The sequence below is a fragment of the Ylistrum balloti genome, unplaced genomic scaffold (genome assembly GCF_031769215.1).
Source record: "Ylistrum balloti isolate Yb309-2 unplaced genomic scaffold, AGI_CSIRO_Ybal_v1 Utg369692, whole genome shotgun sequence".
Lineage (NCBI taxonomy): Eukaryota > Metazoa > Mollusca > Bivalvia > Pectinida > Pectinidae > Ylistrum > Ylistrum balloti.
This window is the reverse complement of record NW_026781927.1, coordinates 463,224-490,967: the sequence shown is the minus strand read 5'-3', so window position 1 is coordinate 490,967 and position 27,744 is coordinate 463,224. Positions and strand designations below refer to the sequence as shown.

At 41.1% G+C, this 27,744-nt stretch overlaps 1 protein-coding gene across 1 annotated transcript in view; it reads left to right on the top strand.

Moving 5' to 3' along the window:
• LOC132565101 (leucine-rich repeat serine/threonine-protein kinase 2-like) overlaps positions 1-27,744 on the top strand; it is a 107,791-nt gene that overhangs the window by 3,159 nt on the left and 76,888 nt on the right. Inside the window, exons 3-15 of the mRNA XM_060229709.1 lie at positions 1,443-1,583; positions 1,858-1,986; positions 5,405-5,533; positions 7,329-7,451; positions 10,059-10,177; positions 11,884-11,975; positions 19,121-19,227; positions 19,456-19,585; positions 19,765-19,895; positions 23,145-23,277; positions 23,955-24,031; positions 26,492-26,634; positions 27,026-27,146. Of these exons, the coding sequence (XP_060085692.1) occupies positions 1,443-1,583; positions 1,858-1,986; positions 5,405-5,533; positions 7,329-7,451; positions 10,059-10,177; positions 11,884-11,975; positions 19,121-19,227; positions 19,456-19,585; positions 19,765-19,895; positions 23,145-23,277; positions 23,955-24,031; positions 26,492-26,634; positions 27,026-27,146 (1,575 nt within the window). The remainder of the gene's footprint in view (positions 1-1,442; positions 1,584-1,857; positions 1,987-5,404; positions 5,534-7,328; positions 7,452-10,058; positions 10,178-11,883; positions 11,976-19,120; positions 19,228-19,455; positions 19,586-19,764; positions 19,896-23,144; positions 23,278-23,954; positions 24,032-26,491; positions 26,635-27,025; positions 27,147-27,744) is intronic.

Sequence of the window (27,744 nt, the reverse complement as noted above, 5' to 3'; positions counted from 1 at the left end):
CTGGTGACAATAAATAACCCACTGACTGGTGACAATAAATAACCCACTGACTGGTGACAATAACTAATCCACTGACTGGTGACATAAATAACCCACTGACTGGTGACATAAATAACCCACTGACTGGTGACAATAAATAACACACTGACTGGTGAAAATAAATTACCCACTGACTGATGACAATAAATAACCCACTGACTGGTGACAATAAATAACACACTGACTGGTGACAATAAATAATCCACTGACTGGTGACAATGAATAACCCACTCGCTGTTGACAATGAATAACCCACTGGCTGTTGACAATAAATAACCCACTTAGTGGTGACATAAATAACCCACTGACTGGTGACAGTGAATAACCCACTAACTGGTGACAATGAATAACCCACTCATTGGTGACAATGAATAACCCACTCATTGGTGACAATGAATAACCCACTCACTGTTGACAATGAATAACCCACTGACTATTGACAATAAGTAACCAACTCACTGGTGACAATAAATAACCCACTCATTGGTGATAATGAATAACCCACTCACTGGTGACAATGAATAACCCACTCACTGGTGATATTGAATAACCCACTCACTGGTGACGCTTGGTGGGTGTTGTATATAATGTCCAGTCATGGCTTTCTTCTGTGAGTATGATCTGGTCTTGAAACCATATACTGGTATCTGTCTGTCTAATGTAGAGGAGATCAGAAATCAGTGTAGCTGTCTGTCTGTCTGTTGTAATGGAGATCAGAAATCAGTGTATCTGTCTGTCTGTCTGTTGTAGTGGAGATCAGAAATCAGCATATCTGTCTGTCTGTCTGTTGTAATGGAGATCAGAAATCAGCGTATCTGTCTGTCTATTTGTCTGTTGTAATGGAGATCAGAAATCAGTGTATCTGTCTGTCTGTCTGTTGTAATGGAGTTCGGAAATCTGTATCTCTGTCTGTCTGTCTATTGAAATGGAGATCAGAAATCAGTATATTTGTCTGTCTGTCTGTTGTAATGGAGATCAGAAATCAGTGTATCTGTCTGTTTGTCTGTTGTAATGGAGTTCGGAAATCTGTATATCTGTCTGTCTGTCTATTGAAATGGAGATCAGAAATCAGTATATTTATCTGTCTGTCTATTGAAATGGAGATCAGAAATCAGTATATTTATCTGTCTGTCTGTTGTAATGGAGATCGGAAATCAGTATATATGTCTGTCTGTCTGTTGTAATGGAGATCTGAAATCAGTGTATCTGTCTGTCTGTCTGTTGTAATGGAGATCAGAAAACAGTGTATCTGTCTGTCTGTCTGTTGTAATGGAGATCAGAAATCAGTGTATCTGTCTGTTTGTCTGTTGTAATGGAGATCAGAAATCAGTGTATCTGTCTGTCTGTCTGTTGTAATGGAGATCTGAAATCAGTGTATCTGTCTGTCTGTCTGTCTGTTGCAGTGGAGATCAGAGATCAGTTAATTGTAGATGACAGGATCACAGAAATAGCTGACATCCTCTACAAGACCATAATCACATTTCCTGACCACAATAACCTTTTGATGTCCTCGTTTACTGCCTTGAAACATCTCCTAACTGATGGTAAGTATCATAGAAATAGCTGACATCCTCTACAAGACCATAATCACATTTCCTGACCACAGTAACCTTTTGATGTCCTTGTTTACTCCAATCTTTATACTGTGGGACATCTCTTAACCCTGTTGAAAAGATGCTGAATAAAAGACATTTATTATCAACTTATAATTAAACTGAAAGTAGATTTAAATAATTTTATATTTCAAATCTAATATACACTAAATGTTCACATTTTTTAATTCAATGTTTCTATTGATAGATCTTTTCTGTATTTTAGATTACGATCTACAAGAAAGTTTTATTAAAGAAAGATGGGAGATGGCCTTGAAATACTTATCAACCTACGAATCTAGTTCTGATGTTACACAGGCAATTTTGGCTCTTCTAGATGTCATCGCAGCTGACGGTAACAAAAAAAAAACAAAATAGACAAGAATTTAAAGTACTGACAAAGAGAAAATCAAAAGTTAACTGACAAAGAGTGAAACAAAATAGACAAGAGTTTAAAGTACTGACAAATCAAAAGTTAACTGACAAAGAGTGAAACAAAATAGACAAGAGTCTAAAGTACTGACAAACCAAAAGTTAACTGGCAAAGAGTGAAACAAAATAGACAAGAGTTTAAAGTACTGACAAAGAGAAAATCAAAAGTTAACTGACAAAGAGTGAAACAAAATAGGCAAGAGTTTAAAGTACTGACAAAGAGAAAATCAAAAGTTAACTGACAAAGAGTGAAACAAAATAGACAAGAGTTTAAAGTACTGACAAACCAAAAGTTAACTGACAAAGAGTGAAACAAAATAGACAAGAGTTTAAAGTACTGACAAAGAGAAAATCAAAAGTTAACTGACAAAGAGTGAAACAAAATAGACAAGAGTTTAAAGTACTGACAAACCAAAAGTTAACTGGCAAAGAGTGAAACAAAATAGGCAAGAGTTTAAAGTACTGACAAACCAAAAGTTAACTGGCAAAGAGTGAAACAAAATAGACAAGAGTTTAAAGTACTGACAAACCAAAAGTTAACTGGCAAAGAGTGAAACAAAATAGACAAGAGTCTAAAGTACTGACAAAGAGAAAATCAAAAGTTAACTGACAAAGAGTGAAACAAAATAGACAAGAGTTTAAAGTACTGACAAAGAGAAAATCAAAAGTTAACTGACAAAGAGTGAAACAAAATAGACAAGAGTTTAAAGTACTGACAAACCAAAAGTTAACTGGCAAAGAGTGAAACAAAATAGACAAGAGTCTAAAGTACTGACAAAGAGAAAATCAAAAGTTAACTGACAAAGAGTGAAACAAAATAGACAAGAGTTTAAAGTACTGACAAAGGGCGGAAAGACAATGACATCAAAAGTACTCAGACTAAGGGAGGAAAGACAATGACATCAAAAGTACTGACAAAGGGAGGAAAGACAATGAAATCAAAAGTACTCAGACTAAGGGAGGAAAGACAATGACATCAAAAGTACTGACAAAGGGAGGAAAGACAATGACATCAAAAGTACTGACTAAGGGAGGAAAGACAATGAAATCAAAAGTACTCAGACTAAGGGAGGAAAGACAATGACATCAAAAGTACTGACAAAGGGAGGAAAGACAATGACATCAAAAGTACTGACTAAGGGAGGAAAGACAATGAAATCAAAAGTACTGACTAAGGGAGGAAAGACAATGAAATCAAAAGTACTCAGACTAAGGGAGGAAAGACAATGACATCAAAAGTACTGACTAAGGGAGGAGAGACAATGAAATCAAAAGTACTCAGACTAAGGGAGGAAAGACAATGAAATCAAAAGTACTGACAAAGGGAGGAAAGACAATGACATCAAAAGTACTGACTAAGGGAGGAAAGCCAATGAAATCAAAAGTACTGACTAAGGGAGGAAAGACAATGACATCAAAAGTACTGACTAAGGGAGGAGAGACAATGAAATCAAAAGTACTCAGACTAAGGGAGGAAAGACAATGACATCAAAAGTACTGACAAAGGAAGGAAAGACAATGACATCAAAAGTACTGACAAAGGGAGGAAAGACAATGACATCAAAAGTACTGACAAAGGGAGGAAAGACAATGACATCAAAAGTACTGACAAAGGGAGGAAAGACAATGAAATCAAAAGTACTCAGACTAAGGGAGGAAAGACAATGACATCAAAAGTACTGACAAAGGGAGGAAAGACAATGACATCAAAAGTACTGACTAAGGGAGGAGATACAATGACATCAAAAGTACTGACAAAAGGAGGAAAGACAATGACATCAAAAGTACTGACAAAGGGAGGAAAGACAATGACATCAAAAGTACTCAGACTAAGGGAGGAGATACAATGACATCAAAAGTACTGACAAAGGGAGGAAAGACAATGACATCAAAAGTACTGACAAAGGGAGGAAAGACAATGACATCAAAAGTACTGACAAAGGGAGGAAAGACAATGACATCAAAAGTACTGACTAAGGGAGGAAAGACAATGAAATCAAAAGTACTGACTAAGGGAGTAAAGACAATGACATCAAAAGTACTGACTAAGGGAGGAAAGACAATGACATCAAAAGTACTGACTAAGGGAGGAAAGACAATGAAATCAAAAGTACTCAGACTAAGGGAGGAAAGACAATGACATCAAAAGTACTGACAAAGGGAGGAAAGACAATGACATCAAAAGTACTGACAATGGGAGGAAAGACAATGACATCAAAAGTACTGACTAAGGGAGGAGATACAATGACATCAAAAGTACTGACAAAAGGAGGAAAGACAATGACATCAAAAGTACTGACAAAGGGAGGAAAGGCAATGACATCAAAAGTACTGACTAAGGGAGGAAAGACAATGAAATCAAAAGTACTCAGACTAAGGGAGGAAAGACAATGACATCAAAAGTACTGACAAAGGGAGGAAAGACAATGACATCAAAAGTACTCAGACTAAGGGAGGAGATACAATGACATCAAAAGTACTGACAAAGGGAGTAAAGACAATGAAATCAAAAGTACTCAGACTAAGGGAGGAAAGACAATGACATCAAAAGTACTGACAAAAGGAGGAAAGACAATGACATCAAAAGTACTGACAAAGGGAGGAAAGACAATGACATCAAAAGTACTGACTAAGGGAGGAAAGACAATGAAATCAAAAGTACTCAGACTAAGGGAGGAAAGACAATGACATCAAAAGTACTGACTAAGGGAGGAGATACAATGACATCAAAAGTACTGACAATGGGAGGAAAGACAATGACATCAAAGGTACTGACTTAGGGAGGAAAGACAATGACATCAAAAGTACTCAGACTAAGGGAGGAAAGACAATGACATCAAAAGTACTGACTAAGGGAGGAAAGACAATGACATCAAAAGTACTGACTAAGGGAGGAAAGACAATGAAATCAAAAGTACTGACTAAGGGAGGAAAGACAATGAAATCAAAAGTACTGACTAAGGGAGGAGAGAAAATGACATAAAAAGTACTGACTTAGGGAAGAAAGACAATGAAATCAAAAGTACTCAGACTAAGAGAAATAAAAGAAAAGTTGAAAGAACTGAGGAAAAAGAAGAGAAAAAATACTCAGAGGAAGAAAAAGAGAAAGTGACCCATGATTCTGTTCTAACACCTAGCATTTGATAATTACATTTTTATGTCCCACCATGTCTGTTTGTCAGGTTTTGTCATGTAATGTCCTTTTCTAAAGCGTTGTCACATCTCCAGAACTCTCCCCAGAGTATCTACCCCAAACTGTCTTAATATCCACTGATAGATTAGGATGTGTTATAGATATTGTCTACTTTATTGGAGGGTTACACTGAACCATTTATTATCAGATCAGCAGATGGATTTCCTGGTTACTGAAAATATCCAGAAGTTGGTGATGAGTCGGTGTTTAAGTATGAAGAGCTCGGGAAGTGTGGTCGCTACCTGTTGCAGACTGCTTCGTCGGTTATGTCTGTCTGGTCAGTAATTCATAGATATTAAAAATACACATGTATATAAAATTATGTAATATACAACTTTGTACGTATTTGATATTTATGTATACTTGATAGGATAATGATGACATTGTGATCATGAGGCTACAGTTTCTGAATGCTTGGTTAGAGTTCGTCTTTTATTGGTGAAAAATTAAAATTGTTGCAAATGAAAAAAAAAAAGTTTTCAGAAGAAAGCTTTCACTCCAAATATATCAATCTGACCTGCCTCAATAATACTACATCAGTGATACGATAAAGAATGTTCTAAATTTCATTAAATTAACATTTTGAAAATTTCATTAAACCCCAGGTTAAGTCTAAGCAAGCTCTGAGTAACTGGCCCAGGTTAAGTCTAAGCAAGCTCTGAGTAACTGGCCCAGGTTAAGTCTAAGCAAGCTCTGAGTAACTGGCCCAGGTTAAGTCTAAGCAAGCTCTGAGTAACTGGCCCAGGTTAAGTCTAAGCAAGCTCTGAGTAACTGGCCCAGGTTGCCATGTTGTTCACTTTCTGATAGATTTTCCTCCTGTCTGATTTGTGTTAATCTATACATGCTTCGTATGGTGCTTCCAACTTTTAGCTTTTAGTAAATATGGTTCGTTTGGAGTACCCTCATATTGTACTTGTGTGCAGTAATATGATATATGTGTACTAGGTTCACTTAGGTGCTGTCTTTCTTGAGCTGAGTATATCAGACAGAACCCGTATGTAAAAACATGCTGTAAATAAATGTGTTGATTGTTTGTCTGGCTCCTGGTCGTTCGTCAGTAAAACTCGTAAAAGGGCATGCTACCATCTTTTAACTTTAGGGCAGTTGGATGGTGTAGTGATACCATACTTGCCTTTCACCTAGCTTTTCAGGGTTTAAAATTTCTGGATTGACATTAAAAGGTATGGGGTCACCTGACTCACCACATGGGTTTTCCCTGGTTTCCTCCCACTGTAAGCCACTTGAACGCTTCGAAACAGGCCAACAAGATTGATGGATAAAAGATTAAAAGCTTGTTTCACAATGGTTGTAAAATAGATCATGTTTTTAAAAGCTGAGCTTGTTTTTCAAGTTTTGTAAATAAATGCAACCAGAAATTTGTGTCTCTTTACTAATAACTGTATTTGATGATGGCGATGACTGGACAAGATCCGAGGGAAGATTTCAGCAAGTTTATTAACATGTCAGCTGATGAATTTGTTTATATCTGCATATATCGTCACAATGAACAATGTCGAAGAGTTTATATTACTTTAGGGGTAAAATGTAAACCAAAATTTGTCCTGAAGAAGCCAAATGTTCAGGTGTAACCGGTCGACGTAGTAATACAGTTATCACATTGAAGATTCTGAGTTTTTTGCGATTGACCACACCCCTTTCTTAGTTTGTACAATTCTTCAATCACCCTACATACCTTGGGGTATCCAAGGGAGGGATTACAAAACCTACCATACCTACACCTGAAGTACGGCCTTGGCTCTACACCCCTGGGGTTGTTTATATCTTGCGACATATGTCATCCAGTCATCTCTACCTTCATCTTAGAATCCTTTTGAAACTGGACTCTGTATTTCCTAGGAATCCATGTATTACCAAAACATTGGGAATATTTACTGGCATATGTGATCTCTGTTTTGTAGAATTAATTATTATATATTCATCATAAAGAAACTAGAGTTAGCTTAATAATCATAATTTGTCGTAAACACTGTCAAACTGTAAAACACTAAGATAGGATTAAACATAATCTAAATTTGATAATTATTGATTTAATAAAAACATTGTTCATTTAGATGCAGTGAAGGAGTTTGTCTTGATGGAGAATTTCCTGGAGACCACTTTGATCCCTATTATGTATGACCACCGGTCAAACGCAGATGTCCAGCAACATGGTCTTGACATTTTCTGTGTGTTGTGTAAGTTTATGTGAAAATGTTCGTTATTTCGGCTGTTATTTGTTTTACACTTAGTATGCTGTTATTTGTACTTCTACAATTTGCACCTGAGTTTAGACAAGTGTTACATGTAATGTGTTGAATGTGTTGGACTCTATGATATAACAATTAGTTCTACACACTATGACATAACATACATTTTATAACTTAGATACCTGAGAACACAAGACATTTGCCAACACAGTCCAACTTTTGACATCAGTAAAGAACTTAACTTGGTACAGTTGTTAATCTGTGTTTCATCTTTATACAGTAATGATTTCATGGCTGTTAATTGGTGTAAATTAACATTTAATAGTAAAGTAAACAAACATACAGAAATAAATGAATTTTAACAGCCAATAAGGGATAGAATGGATCAAACATCAACTGCCCTGAGACTGCCCCACGGACCTCTATTCAGACTGCCCCTGAGACTGCCCCACGGACCTCTATTCAGACTGCCCCTGACACTGCTTCACGGACCTCTATTCAGATTGCCCCTGGGACTGCCCCACTGACCTCTATTCAGACTGCCCCTGAGACTACCCCATGGACCTCTATTCAGACTGCCCCTGAGACTGCCCCATACACCTCTATTCAGATTGCCCCTGGGACTGCCCCACGGACCTCTATTCAGACTGCCCCTGAGACTGCCCCATACACCTCTATTCAGACTGCCCCTGAGACTGCCCCATACACCTCTATTCAGACTGCCCCTGAGACTGCCCCACGGACCTCTATTCAGACTGCCCCTGAGACTGCCCCACACACCTCTATTCAGACTGCCCCTGACACTGCTTCACGGACCTCTATTCAGACTGCCCCTGAGACTGCCCCACACACCTCTATTCAGACTGCCCCTGACACTGCTTCACGGACCTCTATTCAGACTGCCCCTGACACTGCTTCACGGACCTCTATTCAGACTGCCCCTGAGACTGCCCCACGGACCTCTATTCAGACTGCCCCTGAGACTGCCCCACACACCTCTATTCAGACTGCCCCTGAGACTGCCCCACGGACCTCTATTCAGACTGCCCCTGAGACTGCCCCACACACCTCTATTCAGACTGCCCCTGAGACTGCTTCACGGACCTCTATTCAGACTGCCCCTGAGACTGCCCCATACACCTCTATTCAGACTGCCCCTGACACTGCTTCACGGACCTCTATTCAGACTGCCCCTGAGACTGCCCCACGGACCTCTATTCAGACTGCCCCTGACACTGCTTCACGGACCTCTATTCAGACTGCCCCTGACACTGCTTCACGGACCTCTATTCAGACTGCCCCTGACACTGCTTCACGGACCTCTATTCAGACTGCCCCACACACCTCTTTTCAGACCACCCCTGAGTCCGCCCCTCAGATTGCCTCTTAAACTGCTCCTTCGACAGCCTCTGGAACTGCCCTTAGACTGCCCCTCAGACCACTGCTGAGACTGCCCCTCAGATTGCTTTTCAGACTGCCCCTGAGACTGCCACTGAGACTGCCTCTCAGAGCACCCTCAGACTGCCCCTCAGACTGCCTCTGAGTCAGCCCCTCAGACCTCCCCTCAGACTGCCCCTCAGACTGCTCCTCAGACCGCCCTTACACTGCCCCTCAGACCACTCCTGTGTCCGCCCCTGAAGATTGCCTCTCAAACAGCCCCTCAGACAGCCTCTGAGACTGCCCCATAAACTGCCCCTGAGACTGCCCCTCAGATTGCCTCTCAGATTGCCCCTGAGACTGCCACTGAGACTGCCCCTCAGGCCACCCTCAGACTGCCCCTTAGACTGCCGCTGAGACTGCCCCTCAGACCACCCCTGAGACTGCCTCTCAGATTGCCTCTCAGACCACCCCTGAGACTGCCCCTGAGTGTGCCCCTCAGATTGCCCCTCAGACCACCCTCAGACTGCCCCTCAGACTGTCCTCAGACCACCCCTCAGACCACTCCTCAGGACAAAAGTGGGTCCTGAAAATTTGACCACTTACTATACACTCTGTCCATGCTCTGTATCTCCTGCACTACCTGTCACATACATTTTGTACTTTGGGTACAAGGTTACCTTTAGGGTGGTGAGGCAAAGTATTCTAGTCATTTTGGTGGGGACTGTAATTCTCTGAATTGTATATGTAAGTATATGTAAGTATATGTATTCTTGTCATTTTGGTGGGGACTGTAATTCCCTGAATTGTATTGTAAGTATATGTAAGTATATGTATTCTTGTCATTTTGGTGGGGACTGTAATTCTCTGAATTGTATATGTAAGTATATGTAAGTATATGTATTCTAGTCATTTTGTTGGGGACTGTAATTCCCTGAATTGTATATGTAAGTATATGTAAGTATATGTATTCTAGTCATTTTGGTGGGGACTGTAATTCCCTGAATTGTATTTGTAAGTATATGTAAGTATATGTATTCTAGTCATTTTGGTGGGGACTGTAATTCCCTGAATTGTATTGTAAGTATATGTAAGTATATGTATTCTAGTCATTTTGGTGGGGACTGTAATTCCCTGAATTGTATTGTAAGTATATGTAAGTATATGTATTCTAGTCATTTCTTTTCTCAATCCTTTTGTTGACTTTTTATATTACAGTGAAATACAACATCTCCGATGACGATGGACATGATTCTTTCAATCTTGGTCCTCTGTATGATTGGTGTGAACTTATCAGCATAGCTATGTCTAAACACCTTGACAACACTGATGTACAGGTGAGTTATTTTACTTATCTCATATTCAGACTTACAATAAAAAAACAAAAAATGTGTTAAATTTAATAATAGAAGTTTAATTCTATAAAACAATACTTATCATTAGTCATACAGCCATGATCATAATTATACCGGATATGACCTCATAATTGATAAAGAATTGTTTAATATTTGCTCATTAGACTGTACGTGGTTAGAACCATACATCACACTATGTTGTATCCTTGTTTCTCCAGGAGTTTTTATCACTGTCCCTCTCTGCACCCCTGGATCATGTCATGGCAGAATTTAAGGCACAAGCAAAATTATTTTGTTGGTTCCAGGAGAAAGAAATTGACCAATCACAGACTGATACGGTCCTTTTTAAGATTACAAAGGAGCAACACCCAACTTCAAAGCCATTACAGTATACCATTGTGCGACCTTGAGATTTGTTTGAAGTACATGTACATCAAAGGATCAAACTAGTGTCTTTGATTTGTTCACTAGGTATCGCAAATGGAACCTTCAATCTTGCCATGACATTTGTTCCAGGCATGCAGAGAGCGAAAGTGATCGTAATCCATAGGATATCGAAGATGACTATGTTAATGTGCTCTCTGTGTGCTTCTGTTATTTTTAATCACATTTTAGAATTCTCTTTCTAACACTTTTCATGTGCCAATATGAATCAGTGATGTTTATTGTTTTACTTATGAACTTTGACCTTTTTCAATCCTATATCATGATTGTACATTTTTATGATTGACGACAATCTGTATCATGTACTCTTGATCTGCATGTTTGTTGGATTTTTTGCCTCTGCTGATCTGAACCTGTTTACATTTGACTTTTGACCTCCAATGATCTGAACCCTGTTTACATTTGACATTTGACCTCCAATGATCTGAACCCTGTTTACATTTGACTTTTGACCTCCAATGATCTGAACCCTGTTTACATTTGACTTTTGACCTCCAATGATCTGAACCCTGTTTACATTTGACTTTTAACCTCTAATTTGAACCGTGTTTACATTTGACTTTTGACCTCCAATGATCTGAACCCTGTTTACATTTGACTTTTGACCTCCAATGATCTGAACCCAGTTTATATTTGACTTTTGACCTCCAATGATCTGAACCCTGTTTACATTTGACCTCCATTAATTTGAACCCTGTTTACATTTGACTTTTGACCTCCAATGATCTGAACCCTGTTTACATTTGACTTTTGACCTCCAATGATCTGAACCCTGTTTACATTTGACTTTTGACCTCCTATGATCTGAACCCTGTTTGCATTTGACATTTGACTCCAATGTTCTGCACCCATTTTGCATTTGATTTTTGACCTCCAATTATCTGGACCCTGTTTACATTTGACTTTTGACCTCCAATGATCTGAACCCTGTTTACATTTGACCTCCATTGATTTGAACCCTGTTTACATTTGACCTTTGACCTCCAATTATCTGAACCCTGTTTACATTTGACTTTTGACCTCCAATGATCTGAACCCTGTTTACATTTGACCTCCATTGATTTGAACCCTGTTTACATTTGACCTTTGACCTCCAATTATCTGAACCCTGTTTACATTTGACTTTTGACCTCCAATGATCTGAACCATGTTTATATTTGGCTAGTGACATTTGACCTCTAATTTATTGATCTGTGAATGTCACCTATAGCCTCCTATGTGATAAAATGTTTGTTTGTTTACAGATTTGTGGATGTCATGCTTTATCAGCTTTAATTGAGTTAAAACCTGAAGCTTGTCAGTGGATAGGTGAAGATGTCGTTGACGGCCAGTCACAGTATGTGTCACTTATATATCAGAAGGTCTTTTTTTCTCTTCATTCAAAGTTGGAATGAAATCATAACAATAGACATTTATCTGTTGATACATTTGACTTTTGACCTCCAATGATCTTATTTGGCTAGTGACATTTGACCTCTAGTAAAAATATGGTACCTACACCCATCTTTGTATCCCAATATATCACAAAAGATTCAAAAATAGACATTTATCAGAAAATTATTAAAAATGATAGTCGACTTCAAGGATTGAAAAAGTACATGCAATTTGGTGAAACTCCAGAATTTGAACCATAAAAATAACACCCTTCATAGCACATGATGATAAACCTGGTGAGATGAGATTGTTCAGGAGTATGATCACTACTTGTACAATGTATGAACTCTTAAATGAGATAAATAGCAAAGACTAATTTCATTTCAGTAATAATTACCATAACTTTAGTATGCAAATATGGTACCTACACCCATCTTTGTATCCCAAAAACAAAAGATTCAAAAATCCCGCCCTCCCTACGACCATGAGCCTTCACGTCATGAACATAGAGTTATTTCCCTTCCTCTTATCTTTATGGCTACCGGAGCGGGCGGATATATATTCAGCTGAGTGCCTTCCTTTTCCTTTTAGCTTAAGTCTACCTTATAGCCGATTATTTATATATCGGTTTATTGCTTTAAACCCATCCTTAACTATAACAGTCTTTAGCAGACGTTTATTTAGTTAATATATCCTGCTTTTAGGCCTTAATCGGCCGGCCTTTGTTCGGCCTTTGTTCGGCCATTTTGCTATACTCCACGCACCGAGCGCGTATCTACGTGTTTTGCGCTGTTCGGTTTTTTCGTGAAGTTTTTTCGCTTTTTATCGGTCGTATTATTTATTCGACCGTATATTTTGCTTTGCTTTTTTACGTTTCGTTAGCTTTTGCTTTCGTTCGTATTTGTTTGTTGGAGTTGTGTTTTTTCACTCCATTTATTTTTGTTACGTTTATTTGTATTAATAACTGTTGTTATTTGATTATTTATTTCGTAACAATTATGGATTCAGGGATGCGTCGTGGTTCAGCACATGGGTGTTCTCACTTCTACGGAGAGCAGGACCCCCATGATGCCTGTCCCTTATGCCGACCTTGCAGCGAGGCCTCGCCGTGCGAACTTTGTTTGCACGCCGGGTCCGCTGTAAAGGCTCCCCTACCCAGTCGGCGAACTTCTCGCCGGAAGAGGGATTCGTCCTCATCTTCCGGTAAGAGAGGTAAGCCATCCAGGTTTTCTACCCCCGGCCCTGAGCCGAGGGGTGAGGTTGTCACTGCTGGGGGTGTTCTCACACTGAGCTCCGCCCTCGAGCAGGGGGTGGCTCCCCCTGTCCAGGCGCGTCCTGGTATAGGGGGGGAGCAACCCGACCCTGACTCGGCGAAGTCTAGGGTCGAATCGGCCGGTAGCTCTCGACAGCCGGCGGTGCTACCGTCGGAAAGGGACTTCCGGTCACAGGTCTCTGAGTCTTTCAGGGACCTCGGCACGCCAGGTGGCGTCGTTGGTGGGGGCCGCCCTGACGCCGGACCGGTACCCTCGGGTATGGGGTCAGGGGTCACTGATTTTTTGTCAGGGTTGTCAGTGGCTACGGGGATTAGTGACACTGAGTTCACTAATCCTAGTGTCAGTGCGGGGCCTGGGTTCCTACCCTCACAGGTCTCTGGATCTGGGGCTTTTCGCTCTAGTCCAGATTTTCCGGTGCAAGGTTTCCCAGGGGGTTTCCCCCAGGGATTTGGGGCCCCAGGTCAGGCTTCCGGTTTCCGGTCGCCTTTTCCCCCGGGCTCGGGGTGTAGGGGTGCCTGCGGGCACTCAATCCCGGGCCGCCCAGGCCAACCTGCGGATGGTCATGGGTACCAACAGTTACCCAGCTGTTACGGGCTCGGCCCGTACATGGCTGGGTTTCCACCTGGTGGGAGTGGAGGTTCATCCTGGTCCTTTGGACAGGGTGTCCAGCCCCAGGCTCAGGCAGGCCAATTTGGTCAGTTCTGGGGTCACTCCCAGCCCGCGGGACTGTTCCCATTCCCTCAGGGGTTTGGGTTCAACCCCATGGGTCTTCCTTCATGGAACCCTTGGGGTATGGTCTCTCCCTCTAGGAGACGTTTTAGCAGTGCTGAATCCCCCCAACGCTCTGCTACTTCGGGGGCCGTTTTGGCCGGTCCTAAAAAGGTTCGCCGGACCTTTAGGACTTCCGCCTCCCGCGCGGACTCGTCGGTCTCCTGTCCTCAGGGGTTGGCTTCTAAGCCTACAGCTTCGGCTGTTAGACGTTCTACGTCTAAACGCCGTATAGAGGAGTCCCCCTCTCCGGAGAGGTCTCCTCTGGCGGCCCCTGTTCCTCCCAGGGCGACTTCGGTCGTTAGCGAGGAGGAGATGGACTCTGAGGGCGTGGGCTTGGCAGAGGATGATGATGTTATCCATCTGTCTCCTGGGTGCTCGGCGATTGATCCGTCCGAGTCATCGGCAGATGACCCTTCTGACCAGGAGGGTTCCCAGGAGGTAGGGGGCTCCGAGATTGCTGAAACCGAGGCTCAGCATGTTCTTTCGGGGATGAGGGCCCTACGGGCCGACATTTCTCGGATTCTCGGAGCGGAGGTATGCCCACCCCCTTCTGCATCGTCGGTGCCCGAGTCCACCACCCTTCTAGGTTCTTTGGTGGCTCCTCGGGCTTCCGTTCGTACTGACCGGACTCTGCCAGAAGGCACCATTGTGTCTTCGGCTCTGGCCACTGCCCGGGCACGGGTTCTGGAGAAGAATTCTTCATCTACCCGCACCCCCGGGTTTGCCGGTCTGCAGCTCGGTGTTGGCGATTTGTCAGAGGCTTCTACCGCTGACTACGCTACACATGACGGGCAACTGGCCCCTCAACCAGCAAAGCTGGAGTCGAGGGAGCTGGCTGCCTGGCCCGGCAAATCAGTGGACCAGGTGGTGTTCGATGCTAGAGAACACCACAGGATGGAGAGGATGTTGCGCCTTTCCATCCAAGTTCTGTCTTACATAGACTTCCTGACTGTGAGTCTATACAAGGTATCCGACTTGCCTGAGGGTCGGGTACCAGAGACGGAACAGGCCGACATTCAGGACAGGCTTACAGCTGCCCTGAACGCGGCGTTGAGGGCATCGGCGGCCTTACAGGTCTCCCTGCTCGCCAATGTCGTGTTGGCTAGGCGATTTTCTATTTTAAAGAATCGCCCAGTCGAAGAACCTTATCTTTCCCGTCTATTGACTGCCCCCTTCACTGGCTCTACCCTGTTCGGGGGAGCTCTTCCTTCTGTCCAGAAGGATATGAAGGAGGACTCGGTCGCCTCAGCACTCTTGGTGAAGAGGTTTCGTTCCGAGAAGGCCAGCACCTCGCAGGGGTCAGCGCCTCCCAAGAAGAGGGCTAAGTTTTCGGCTGGGCAGGCGTCTGCCCAACCCAAATCGCAGCCATACTTCAAGGGCAATAAGGGGAAAGGTAAGAAAGGTAAGAAACCTCCTGGGGGCAAGAAGAAGGGTTCCTGACTCTTTCTTCTCCTTGACCGAGACAGAACAGGGGTCTGGCGGGGTGGACGGCGGTCCTCCCGTTCAGGTCTCTTGTCCTTCTCCCGCAGGCTCAGGCTCCGGATGGGCGGACGATTCTCTGTTTTGGCAGGGACTCGATCTGCCCCAGCCAGAGCTTCCTGTGGGCGGGCGTCTCTCCGCTTTCCTATCCCAGTGGCAGGAAATTACGGAGGACGTGTGGACGTTGTCGGTGGTCAAGGAGGGTCTAGGTATTCCCCTTCTTCAGGATCCGCCTCTTACCGCCCAGCCGATCTTCTTTCCTCCTCCGGGGGATTTGGAGAAGGCTCGGGCGATCCAGGAGGAAGTAAGGACCTTGCTTGCCAAGGGCGCGGTAGAGGAGATTCCTATGTCGGAAATCACTCCCGGCTTCTACTCCCGAATGTTTCTCGTTCGGAAGAAGTCCGGAGAGTGGCGCCCGATCATAGATCTCAGTGCCTTCAACAGGCACGTAGATTCTCCTCACTTCAAGATGGAGACCCCACGGGGCATCATGGCCTCCGTGAGGGAAGGGATGTGGGCAACTTCAGTAGATCTGAAGGACGCCTATTTCCATATCCCCATCAAGAAGTCGGCACGGAAGTTCCTCCGTTTCACGTGCAACGGCAAGGTCTTCCAATTCCGGGCCATGCCCTTCGGGCTGACGACAGCTCCCTTGGTGTTCACCAAGCTGCTGCAGGTAGTCGTGGGATTCCTTCACTCTCGCGGAATAGACGTCCACATCTATTTCGACGACTCCCTCATGCTTCACAGGGTGAGGGAATCGTTAGTGAAGGATACCAGGCTGGTCCTGAAAGTCTTACTCAAAGTCGGCTTCATTCCTTCCAGAGAGAAGTCAGAGGTTTCCCCATCTCAGGACTTTGTCTTCCTGGGGAATCGTTTCGATACGGTTCTGGGCATAGCCCTACCACCGGTGGAGAAGTTCGAGAAGGCCAGGGCTCTAGCTCTGTCCTTCATCGAACGGTCGCAGGTCCAGGTACGTTGGTTCCTCAGTTTTCTGGGGTATCTCAACGCCCTGGCAGATGTGGTCCCCCTAGGGAGACTTCACATCAGACCTCTCCAGATGTTCCTCCTGTCCAACTGGGTTCCGTCATCCAGGAAGTGGGAGGCCTGGATAACTCTCACTCAGTCGGTCAGGGAGTTCGCTCGCTGGTGGACCATTCGGGAGAATGTTCTCCGCGGGGTTCCTCTGACCAAGCCTGTCCCCTCCATGACCCTGTTCACGGATGCTTCCATGACAGGATGGGGAGCTTACCTCGACGGCCATTGTCGCTCGGGGGAGTGGTCTGGGGATCAGCTCTCGGAGCACATCAACGTGCTCGAGATGAGGGCAGTTCTTTTGGCACTGCAATCCTTTCGGGGATTCCTGCAGTCCAAGGCGATTTGTGTGGCTACCGACAACTCTACAGTTGTCGCGTATCTGGAGAGACAAGGGGGCACCAGGTCTCTGTGTGCCCTCTCCATCCGCATCCTTCTTCTCTGTCAGGAGATGCAATTGTCCATTACGGTCAAGCATCTTCCGGGCAGGTTGAATGTGTTGGCGGATACCCTCTCCAGGCGCCGCCAACCGGTGTTGACGGAATGGCAGCTGTGTCCCTCGGTCTTCCGGGGAATTTGTCAGGTGTGGGACAGACCTTTGATAGATCTGTTTGCCACTTCTCTGAACAATCAGCTGCCAACCTTCGTCTCTCCGGTCCCAGATCCGAAGGCTTGGGCTGTGGACGCCCTTTCTCTGGACTGGGACGGGATGCATGCTTATGCATTCCCTCCCTTCAACCTGGTGGGCAGGGTGCTTCAGAAGTTCAGGGAGCATCACTGCTCCTTACTTCTGATAGCCCCCCTTGGTTTCCAGAGCTCTTGTCGTTTCTGGTGGAGGAGCCACTGGCTCTCCCCACCAGACCGAATCTCCTGCGTCAGCCTCGGTCCAGGACGACACACTCTCGACCAGAGATCCTCCACCTTCACGCGTGGAGGCTATCTCTGGAAGCCTCGCCAAGGCAGGCTTTTCTCGAGAGGTGTCAGATCGCATCGCGCGATCTATCAGGGCTTCCTCTTCTGCCGTCTACCAGTCCAGATGGAAGATCTTCTGTGATTGGTGTGTCGGCAGGGAGGTTGATCCATTGGAAGCCTCTGTTCAGCTGATTGCGGATTTCCTACTCTCTCTGTTTAGGGACCGCAATCTGGCACCTGGCACTATTGCTGGCTATAGGACAGCAATTGCCAGTGTCTTGGCTTTTTACGGCAGGAAGGAGATAGGTTCTTCCTCATCTCTTTCTGCCCTAATCAGAGGCTTCGCTTTGGATAGACCCAGAGTTCGGCAGCTGGCCCCGCAGTGGAATTTAGCCTTGGTGCTAGATTCCCTGACGAGGTCACCTTACGAGCCTATGGAGTCTGCCTCTTTGAAGTTTCTAACTTTTAAGACAGTCTTCCTTTTGGCTCTGGCCTCTGGACGTAGGAGGAGTGAAGTGCACGCCCTGTCGTCACTTCCTTCCTGCCTTCGTTGGTCCAGAGGCTACGCTGCCGTTACTCTTTTAACTGATCCTTCCTTCCTTGCGAAGAATCAAGTCCCGGGGTTCTCGCCCGATCCCATCAAGATTCCGGCTTTGACTAGCTCGGAGGAGAGGGATAGATTGCTTTGTCCCTGTAGGGCTCTTAGGTTTTATCTCGATAAAACCAGGGGGGGCGGGGCTCCAGATCCCATCTATTTTTGCCTATCAAACAGGGACAGCGAGACATCTCCTCCCAGTCGGTGTCTAGGTGGGTATGCCAGGTCATTAAGTATGCTTATGAGCATTCTGATGACCAGGCTCGGGCGAGGGTGAGAGTGCGGGCTCATGAGGTAAGGGCCCTCGCTGCATCCTGGGCCCTTCTTAATGGGTCCTCCTTTCAGGAGGTCATGTCTGCTGCCTTCTGGCGGGGCAGGGATACATTTACAGATTTTTATCTGAGATCCCTGGCTTCCCACTCAGAAGGTTTGTATTCTTTGGGACCTCTGGTGGTTGCACAGTCTGTGGCTGTGCCCCCCCGTTAGCCCCGGGGCTCGTCTTTTCCGTTCGGCGGCACGTGGTTTACCTGCTCGGTCACGGGGAGGTTGTCCCTTCTTATTCTATGCACTCTGTCCCCCCTCCCTACTAAGTTTAGTGTGCTAGATGGGCTGCCTGGCTGCTAGTCACCACTACGGTAAGACGAATTGGCATACTAAAGTTATGGTAATTATTACTGAAATGAAATTGAGGTTTTTTAATGTAAAACCAATTTTCATGAGGTAATACTTACCATAACTTTATGGAGTCCCACCCTTTCGTCCCTCTTCCTATCTGCCTGACTGCCCCTCTACGGGTGCTACATAAAGGCTAAGAGGAAGGGAAATAACTCTATGTTCATGACGTGAAGGCTCATGGTCGTAGGGAGGGCGGGATTTTTGAATCTTTTGTTTTTGGGATACAAAGATGGGTGTAGGTACCATATTTGCATACTAAAGTTATGGTAAGTATTACCTCATGAAAATTGGTTTTACATTAAAAAACCTCAAATTCAAATTTAAAATTGAAAATTTAAATATTTATTTCCTTATGTGTGTTTGTAGATTGCCGATTCATACAATATGTCTGGGTGCCATTATGATGTTTGGTGATGATCATGAAGTGTTTGCAGCAGCCTGTGATGCTATTTATTGGCTTGCTGCTGACAATGGTAGGAGTTGTCATAGCAACCAGTATGACACATTGATCTCAGAAATGTCATCATAAAGTAAACATTGCTGCTGTTTTACATGAAAAGTGTTTAAAATTTACCTCACCAAATTAAAAAACTTTCATTGTTTTTTCAATTCAGAGAATAAAGATAAATTAAACATAAAAAAATGAACAAAGATGATTAAAAAAAAAAAAAGGTAACAGCTGCGTCAATTATTTTCCACAGAGACCCTGTGTACCCAGCTGATGGAGAGAAATTGTCACTTAGCTATCATTGATGGCCTCAATAAACATCTAGATAAACCGGTTGCCATGGAGACGGGCTGCAAGGCTGTCCGAGGACTGTGTATATTTCAGTAGGTATTTCATATCCAAATGTAATCATTTTTATGGGAACTCATTTTTTGCACATGGTCACAGTTCTAAATAATAAAAGAAAGAAAAGAACTGGGGCAACATATTAGCGGAACTAATTTTAGTGCAGTATTGATGAAACAAATCGCTTTCAACGTAAACCGTATCCATTTTTACACAGTGAACCCTACAAACATGTTGTCATTAGAGACGGAATACAGGCAATCATCACCAAGGCAATGAACAAGTTCCCGGGAAACCCAGAGATACAGATCGAGGTCATCAGTATGCTTGCCTGTCTAGGAGATGTAGGTCTGTAACAAAAATATTAATTGATGATAATATTGTTTACAAATTAAATTTTGTTTTTAATTAGCTCTTCAGAAATGTAGAAAAAGAAAATTTGAAGCAGTAATTTATTAATTGACTTTTGTAGTGAACAATATTCAACATAGCTTGCGATTCGTTGTATGAATTATAAACAGTCAATTTAGATGCTGGAAATTTCTCTTGCTATCACTGGTACAATAAATTTCATTGTTTCAATATTTTGTTAATTTGTTAATAAATATAAAATCTTTTACAAAGACATGATATTAGATTGGGAGCTAAACTTGGTAATACCGTGGTAACTTGTTATCTCAAAATTCAAGGAACTGTAGGAAATACTTTGACTCCAAATTTTGACTGACAGAATGTCCAAATATGGTTGATGGTGTCAGTTTCCTGACGTTGATTACTATTGAACGAATTAGGGCTACAATATTACACAAACAGCGTAATTTAATCTGTTATTTGAAATGGAAGTAAATAAATAGAAGCAAATAAAGGGCCGGTTTCCAAAACGGCCCCTTCTCTGATTCAAATTTCCTGTTGGTGGTGCATTGCCCATGCCGTTGTGGTCACAAATCTATAAAGTATAAAGATTTAGGTCACTTGGTTTGTTTTTTATGGCTCCTCAAAGTTGTACCTTTCAGAAGCTGTCTAAGTGTTGATAAAATGTGCATGTTATGTAAAATATTAATGAAAATCTAATCAAATGATAGTCACCGTAAAGAATACATTCATGGCATGATTGTGTCAAAAAATCATGTTTCCATCGCGCCATTTGGCTGTTTTATGGAAGAAACAATCTCAAAAATGCCATTTTTGATGATAACATTTTAGACACAAAAACTGTGTTTTTTAGAGAATACACCCTTTTATGGGCGTTGGATGCAAACCAATTTTTATCCTATTAAATAGTACGTAATATGCTATTGATGAGAGGAAAAATCATCAAAATGTAAGTGGTGGAACATTTTCAAATGTTGGGTTGAATTAGCCTATGGTTGAATTGCCGAATTTCGACTTTCTTCAGATAATTAACAAAAAAACGAGAGTATTTGCTCGGTATGTTGAGAATATGTACACAGATATGAAAAGAAGTGAGAGAAACACTTTTTCATAAAAAAATCCAAGATGGCTACTTCGCAAGTCCCCGTGGTTGAAGACATTGGCTGACAAATAGACAGAACAACAAACAAAACATGTTCCTTATGATTTTGGTTGGTTTTCACATTTACGGGATTGTTCATAGCTACCGGCGATTGTATAATACCTATATTTATAAGTTTGGTTAGTCACATGGTAATGGGGACCTTTCATATCGAGCCCCAAACATACTTTCGACATATGCACTCTGTTGCCGCATGGAAAACTATTTCAAGTTTTGTCGGAATTCCTTTACCTGTGGTTGTAATGGTCAAGGGTTTTCCAGCGTCCTGTAATACCCAAGGTAGTACAAGATACTGGAGATGTGCGCACACATTCCCATCGTTCTCTCTCCAACTGGGCACTGGCAGAAGTAGTCCTTTATTGGGGCCTCAACATCGGGTGAAACGGTGAACCGTATCCAAACGTTTCGTTTGGCTTTTGTGTAGAGAATGTATTTGACATCGGAGAAGGTCTGGGGAGTGCTGGTAAAGCCACACCTCATAGCCGCCGTCATCACTTAATGTTCGGCGATGTAACCAGGAGCCAGAGATATCTGATACGTTCCACACGTAATGGTTCTCAAGTAATCAAGATCGAGATGGGGAAACAGTACTTTTTTTTTTTTTTTACACATCATAAAACTGTCATGAAAATATCCGCTCTGATATTCAATATAAAAGTTTGTATATAATAAGCTATATAATAGGGTTTCAGACAAGGTTGTTACTAATTTCCCCTTTTCTTTCAATTTACAACCACATTCAGGCGGCGATATGAGAACGTTCCACCACATGGAATTAGCTGATTTTTGGTACACATATGAAACAAGTAAAGCTCTATCCGATTTTCTGATGGAAATTTGCATCCAAAACTATATAACGGGAGAAAATTGCAAATTTATGGCATTTTTCTTCATAATTGTGTCTGCAAGTGCATTTTCATCCGAGAATATTTTTTTTTTATGTTTTATGAATAAACACGATGTTTTGGAAATATTTATCAAAAGAAATTTATATTATGTTGCGAATTACAATTTCGAGATAACCTTCTTTTATTTACGAACTTATGTCTTTGATGCTGAAATTGACAACTTTATAAAAATACATTTTCACTGAAATTATGAAATCTGGGTGTCGGAAAGGTGTAAAATTATTTTTCGGAAAAGAAAAAAACAGTAGTTGAGCTAGATAAGAAATTATACGGGGGCAGGCTCCTATGGAGAATTAACACTACTGGAAACAGGCCCTTTCTACTTTTTCCTCTTATTGTTTATTCTTCCAAACAACAAAACAATAACAACTCCAATTAACTACATTTGTACTCACGTCGTTCTGTCCCTGCACGTGTACACTAACCTTACTGACCAAGCACATAAAGATCATATATTTTACGGAATAACACGAAAACAAATTCAAAATTTGTTTTTGATACATTACAAGAAATGGTGTATGAAGCTATAGATCATATTAATATGACTTTAAAAATGTGAAAAATGTGGCACTGGAAAGATTTTAACCAGTTAGAGAAAACATTAAACAAACACTAGACTCAACTAATTACACACAGATTCAGACTCTATCAATGGAAAATACTTTCAGCACTTCATTGTCCAAACACTAAATCTAGCAAAGTGCACAGTCAAAAAAACAGAAATTTCATGACAAGGAATGACATTTCTCTTGCTTTACAACTTTAGGGAATGAAAGATCACTTCAACACAACTGAAATTTCAACTCAAAGAAATCATATCCGAACTAAAATTACAAAGATATAGAAGGAAAAAATTGAGACGGGAATTATTTTGACTCAACCAGAATTTCGACTCAAGCAATTTCAAAACAACAAGTTTCAACTGTAAATGTATCCCTGATTAACTGGATTAATTTTGTCAAGATTTTACTTTCGAAATAATATTTTTCAGATTATATAATAAATAAATCAATTATCAGTACTATTTTTGAATCTTTCATATTTAGTTTTAATAATATTGTTTGAATTTGATACAGTGGATTTTTAATGCTCACAATATTATTTTTAACTTTTTCAAATTAAGTTTGCTTTAATTACTGTTGATGAACGTTTCAGATATAGTATGTTATCAGTGCTTTGTTGACAATGTCCATTCTAAGATTGTGACCAATCTCGACATGTATAAAGACAACGGGATTCTACAGGAAGCTTGTCTCGAGTGTCTCAGTGTTTTAGCGTCACGAGGTAAGTATACACACTTAATGACCTCTCATGCAACTACTACCTGTTAGTACAAGTTAACTCTCATAGAGGGCGCCACAAAACCAAGTCTCTAGGACACTAAAGTAGTGCATCTCGAGTGAAACACAGGGTGTGAGGCATCCTGTTGGTTTTCCTGTGAGTTACTTCCTTTTTCTCTCTAACATTTCATTGAAGGGCAATGAAGTTTTACCAATGTCTGTTGTATGGGATGGTGGGGTGAGTGGGGTTGTTCATATCTCATATCTGTATTGGAGGTGGGGGGGGTGCAGGGGGGGGGGGGGTCAGTCATGTCTGTATGGGAAGGGGGGGTGTGAGTGGGGTTGTTCATATCTCATATCTGTATTGGAGAGGGGTAGGGGGGTCAGTCACGTCTGTATGGGATGGGGGGAGCAGGGTTGTTTATATCTCATATATGTATTGGTGGGTAGGGGGATCAGGCATGTCTATGGATTGGGGGCAGGGGAATTTGTAAATGTATGGGATGGGGCAGGGTCATTCATAGAATTAGGATTGGGATCATTTGTGTCTGTATGGGAAGAGAAAGGTCATTTATATCTAAGGTTCATTTGACAGTATATATCTGATAATATTTTGAACACTACTTCAATCAAGGCTGAATATACATGGTGTTGTTTAATTGATGTATGATGGTTTTTCAGTGAGTAATGTGGAGCTTCTACACGTGGCTGGCACAGTGACACGTGTGATAGACGTTCTCACCAACTACACGGAATCTATGTGTGAGTAAATGATTCCAGAATCAAATGTCAATTTAGATATTTATCAAATAATAACACTTACACATATAGGAGCTGGGACATAACAGATAAATATTTATCAAATAATAACACCTACACATATAGGAGCTGGGACATAACAGATAAATATTTATCAAATTTATAGGAGCAAAACAGATAATATTTATCAAATAATAACACCTACACATATAGGAGCTGGGACATAACAGACAAATATTTATCAAATAATAACACTTACACATATAGGAGCTGGGACATAACAGACAAATATTTATCAAATAATAACACTTACACATATAGGAGCTGGGACATAAGACAAATATTTATCAAATAATAACACTTACACATATAGGAGCTGGGACAAATATTTATCAAATAATAACACTTACACATATAGGAGCTGGGACATAACAGATAAATATTTATCAAATAATAACACCTACACATATAGGAGCTGGGACATAACAGATAAATATTTATCAAATAATAACACTTACACATATAGGAGCTGGGACATAACAGATAAATATTTATCAAATAATAACACTTACACATATAGTAGCTGGGACATAACAGATAAATATTTATCAAATAAGAACACTTACACATATAGGAGCTGGGACATAACAGATAAATATTTATCAAATAATAACACTTACACATATAGGAGCTGGGACATAACAGATAAATATTTATCAAATAATAACACCTACACATATAGGAGCTGGGACATAACAGATAAATATTTATCAATTAATAACACTTACACATATAGGAGCTGGGACATAACAGATAAATATTTATCAAATAATAACACACATATAGGAGCTGGGACATAACAGATAAATATTTATCAAATAATAACACTTACACATATAGGAGCTGGGACATAACAGATAAATATTTATCAAATAATAACACTTACACATATAGGAGCTGGGACATAACAGATAAATATTTATCAAATAATAACACTTACACATATAGGAGCTGGGACATAACAGATAAATATTTATCAAATAATAACACATACACATATAGGAGCTGGGACATAACAGATAAATATTTATCAAAAAATAACACCTACACATATAGGAGCTGGGACATAACAGATAAATATTTATCAAATAATAACACTTACACATATAGGAGCTGGGACATAACAGATAAATATTTATCAAATAATAACACCTACACATATAGGAGCTGGGACGTAACAGATAAATATTTATCAAAAAATAACACCTACACCTATAGGAGCTGGGACATAACAGATAAATATTTATCAAATAATAACACTTACACATATAGGAGCTGGGACATAACAGATAAATATTTATCAAATAATAACACCTACACATATAGGAGCTGGGACATAACAGATAAATATTTATCAAATAATAACACTTACACATATAGGAGCTGGGACATAACAGATAAATATTTATCAAATAATAACACACACATATAGGAGCTGGGACATAACAGATAAATATTTATCAATTAATAACACCTACACATATAGGAGCTGGGACATAACAGATAAATTTTTATCAAATAATAACACTTACACATATAGGAGCTGGAACATAACAGATAAATAGTTTGTCAAAGTGAAAATCAGAAAATATCCACCCACTCTTATTATCCTCCCCAAAATTTTCAGGGGAGCATATGTTTGCTGCCTTGTCCGTCCGTCCGTCCATCTGTCCGTCCGTCGGTCCGTCCATCTGGCCGTCTTACCATCCATCCTTTCATGTCCGTAGCATAACTTTGCCCACAGTAGTATACATTGATCATACAAAGACGACCAAACTCAGGGCCCTCAAGAAAGTTATTGCCCTTTGCTAAAAATCTGTGTCAAGAGTAAAACTTTGAATCTAAACTAGGATCATGAAACTTGGTGGATGGACTGATTATACTATGACAATGTGCTGTGTATGAAATTCAGCACCCTCGACCCCTCAAATTACAGAGTTACTGCCCTTTGTTAAAATTTTGTGTTCTATAAAGTTGTTTTTGGGTAACTTTCATCAGTTGGACTTAAAATGTTTTGTTTTTGACAAATTTGGCTCACATTGATCATCAATCAAGATATAACCGATACTTATGTTCACTTGTTCCCACTTATATGCTTGTCTCTATAACCATACTGTCATATCTTATATAAATCCATTATAGTTTATACAAAACAATCATTGTATAGAAATGTTAGTGGGTCTGAACAGAGGTATATAGGCAAGTGTAGTGACTTTTTCATCCTTTAAAAAAAAACTGCATTTTTTCTGATTTCCTTTGATCTGATGAAAGCTGTGTGTGTAAAAACATCGAACAGCTTTAAAACTACTGAAATATGTTAGAACAAAAAGAGGCTTTCTTTATCTGTAAGAATTTGGCGTTTACAGGATTTGAAAGTGTGAATTTTGTTGACCTATTTTCCAGACATTCAGAGGAAGGGTTTGATCCTGTTACAAGTTCTTGCTTCAGCAAAAATCTACGAAGACAGAAATCTGCATGATAAGTTGGCAGAAGTGATCAGCACAGCCATGCATGTACACCGTAACGACCTTGGTGTAGTGAAAGAGGTCAGTTCAAGGTTAATTAAGATATTCTTTAAACCATTGCGAAATACCAAATACCAAAATTTCAGTGAGTCACAATACTGAATATGAAGTCCCTGGGAATGAAATATATGCGTTCCATAATCACTTTGTTAAGATAAGTCTGTCTGTCTCTATGGTAACACTTGCTATTCAGAATACCCTGTTATCATGACCACTTGTGGGCAGTCCCGATTGTGATCTTGATAATGAAGTTTCACTGTTAGATTTTGTAATTCTCTCTCAATTTCAATCCGCCAATTTGATATTTGGTGTTGAATCTTAAAATGGAAAATTAGATGGTGACAAAAAAATGTACCTGTTTGGTATTGTTTTGATACTGGAATATCTTAGAATCTACATTGTGTTACCACAGGCCTGTGTAGCCATACAGATTCTATCAGAATGTGGAGGTCGTTGGATGAGTGACAGCTTTATCAAGCAAGGCTGCCAAGAAGTGCTCTTTCGTCTGCTTCAGGAACACAGTTCTGATCCACGTACGTGTATGAAGAGACTACCAAGTTTTTATCAGAGATGTTCCAAGCCTATGATGGGCCTCATTTCAAATCAAAATTATTTATGTTTAGGCTGAATTCTCAAAGCTTGCAATTTAATCCTGACCATTTCCTTCCTAATCTGCCAGTTTTCTTCCTCAAATGAGTCCCAAATACTGTAAAATGACGTAGATCATTAAACAATTTTGCATGAACGAATCTAGTAGGGTCGAGTTATTAATGATGTAATGAATTCAGTAACCAATATTCTATGTTTTAAATACTCTGGACAATTTTGTGGGACAATATAAAGCATGTTGTGTGTGAGTCTTTTGATGGGATCTAAATGTGGTGCTCTTATTGATTGATTTTTTCACTCAAACTTCCAGATGATTGGTGTTTTTTCTTTTTATACTGCACTATTTCAGTATGTATGGATTTCCTTTATGAAGGATATGCCTCGTTATTCTATGAAGTCATTAAAAAGTTCTTTTAGGAAACTTCTGCATCTTTAACTAAAATATGTTAGCTTCTTCAAGTGACGATAGCTGTTACTTTAAGTATAGAACAATCTCCTGCTGAAGTCAGACAGGCATGTTAT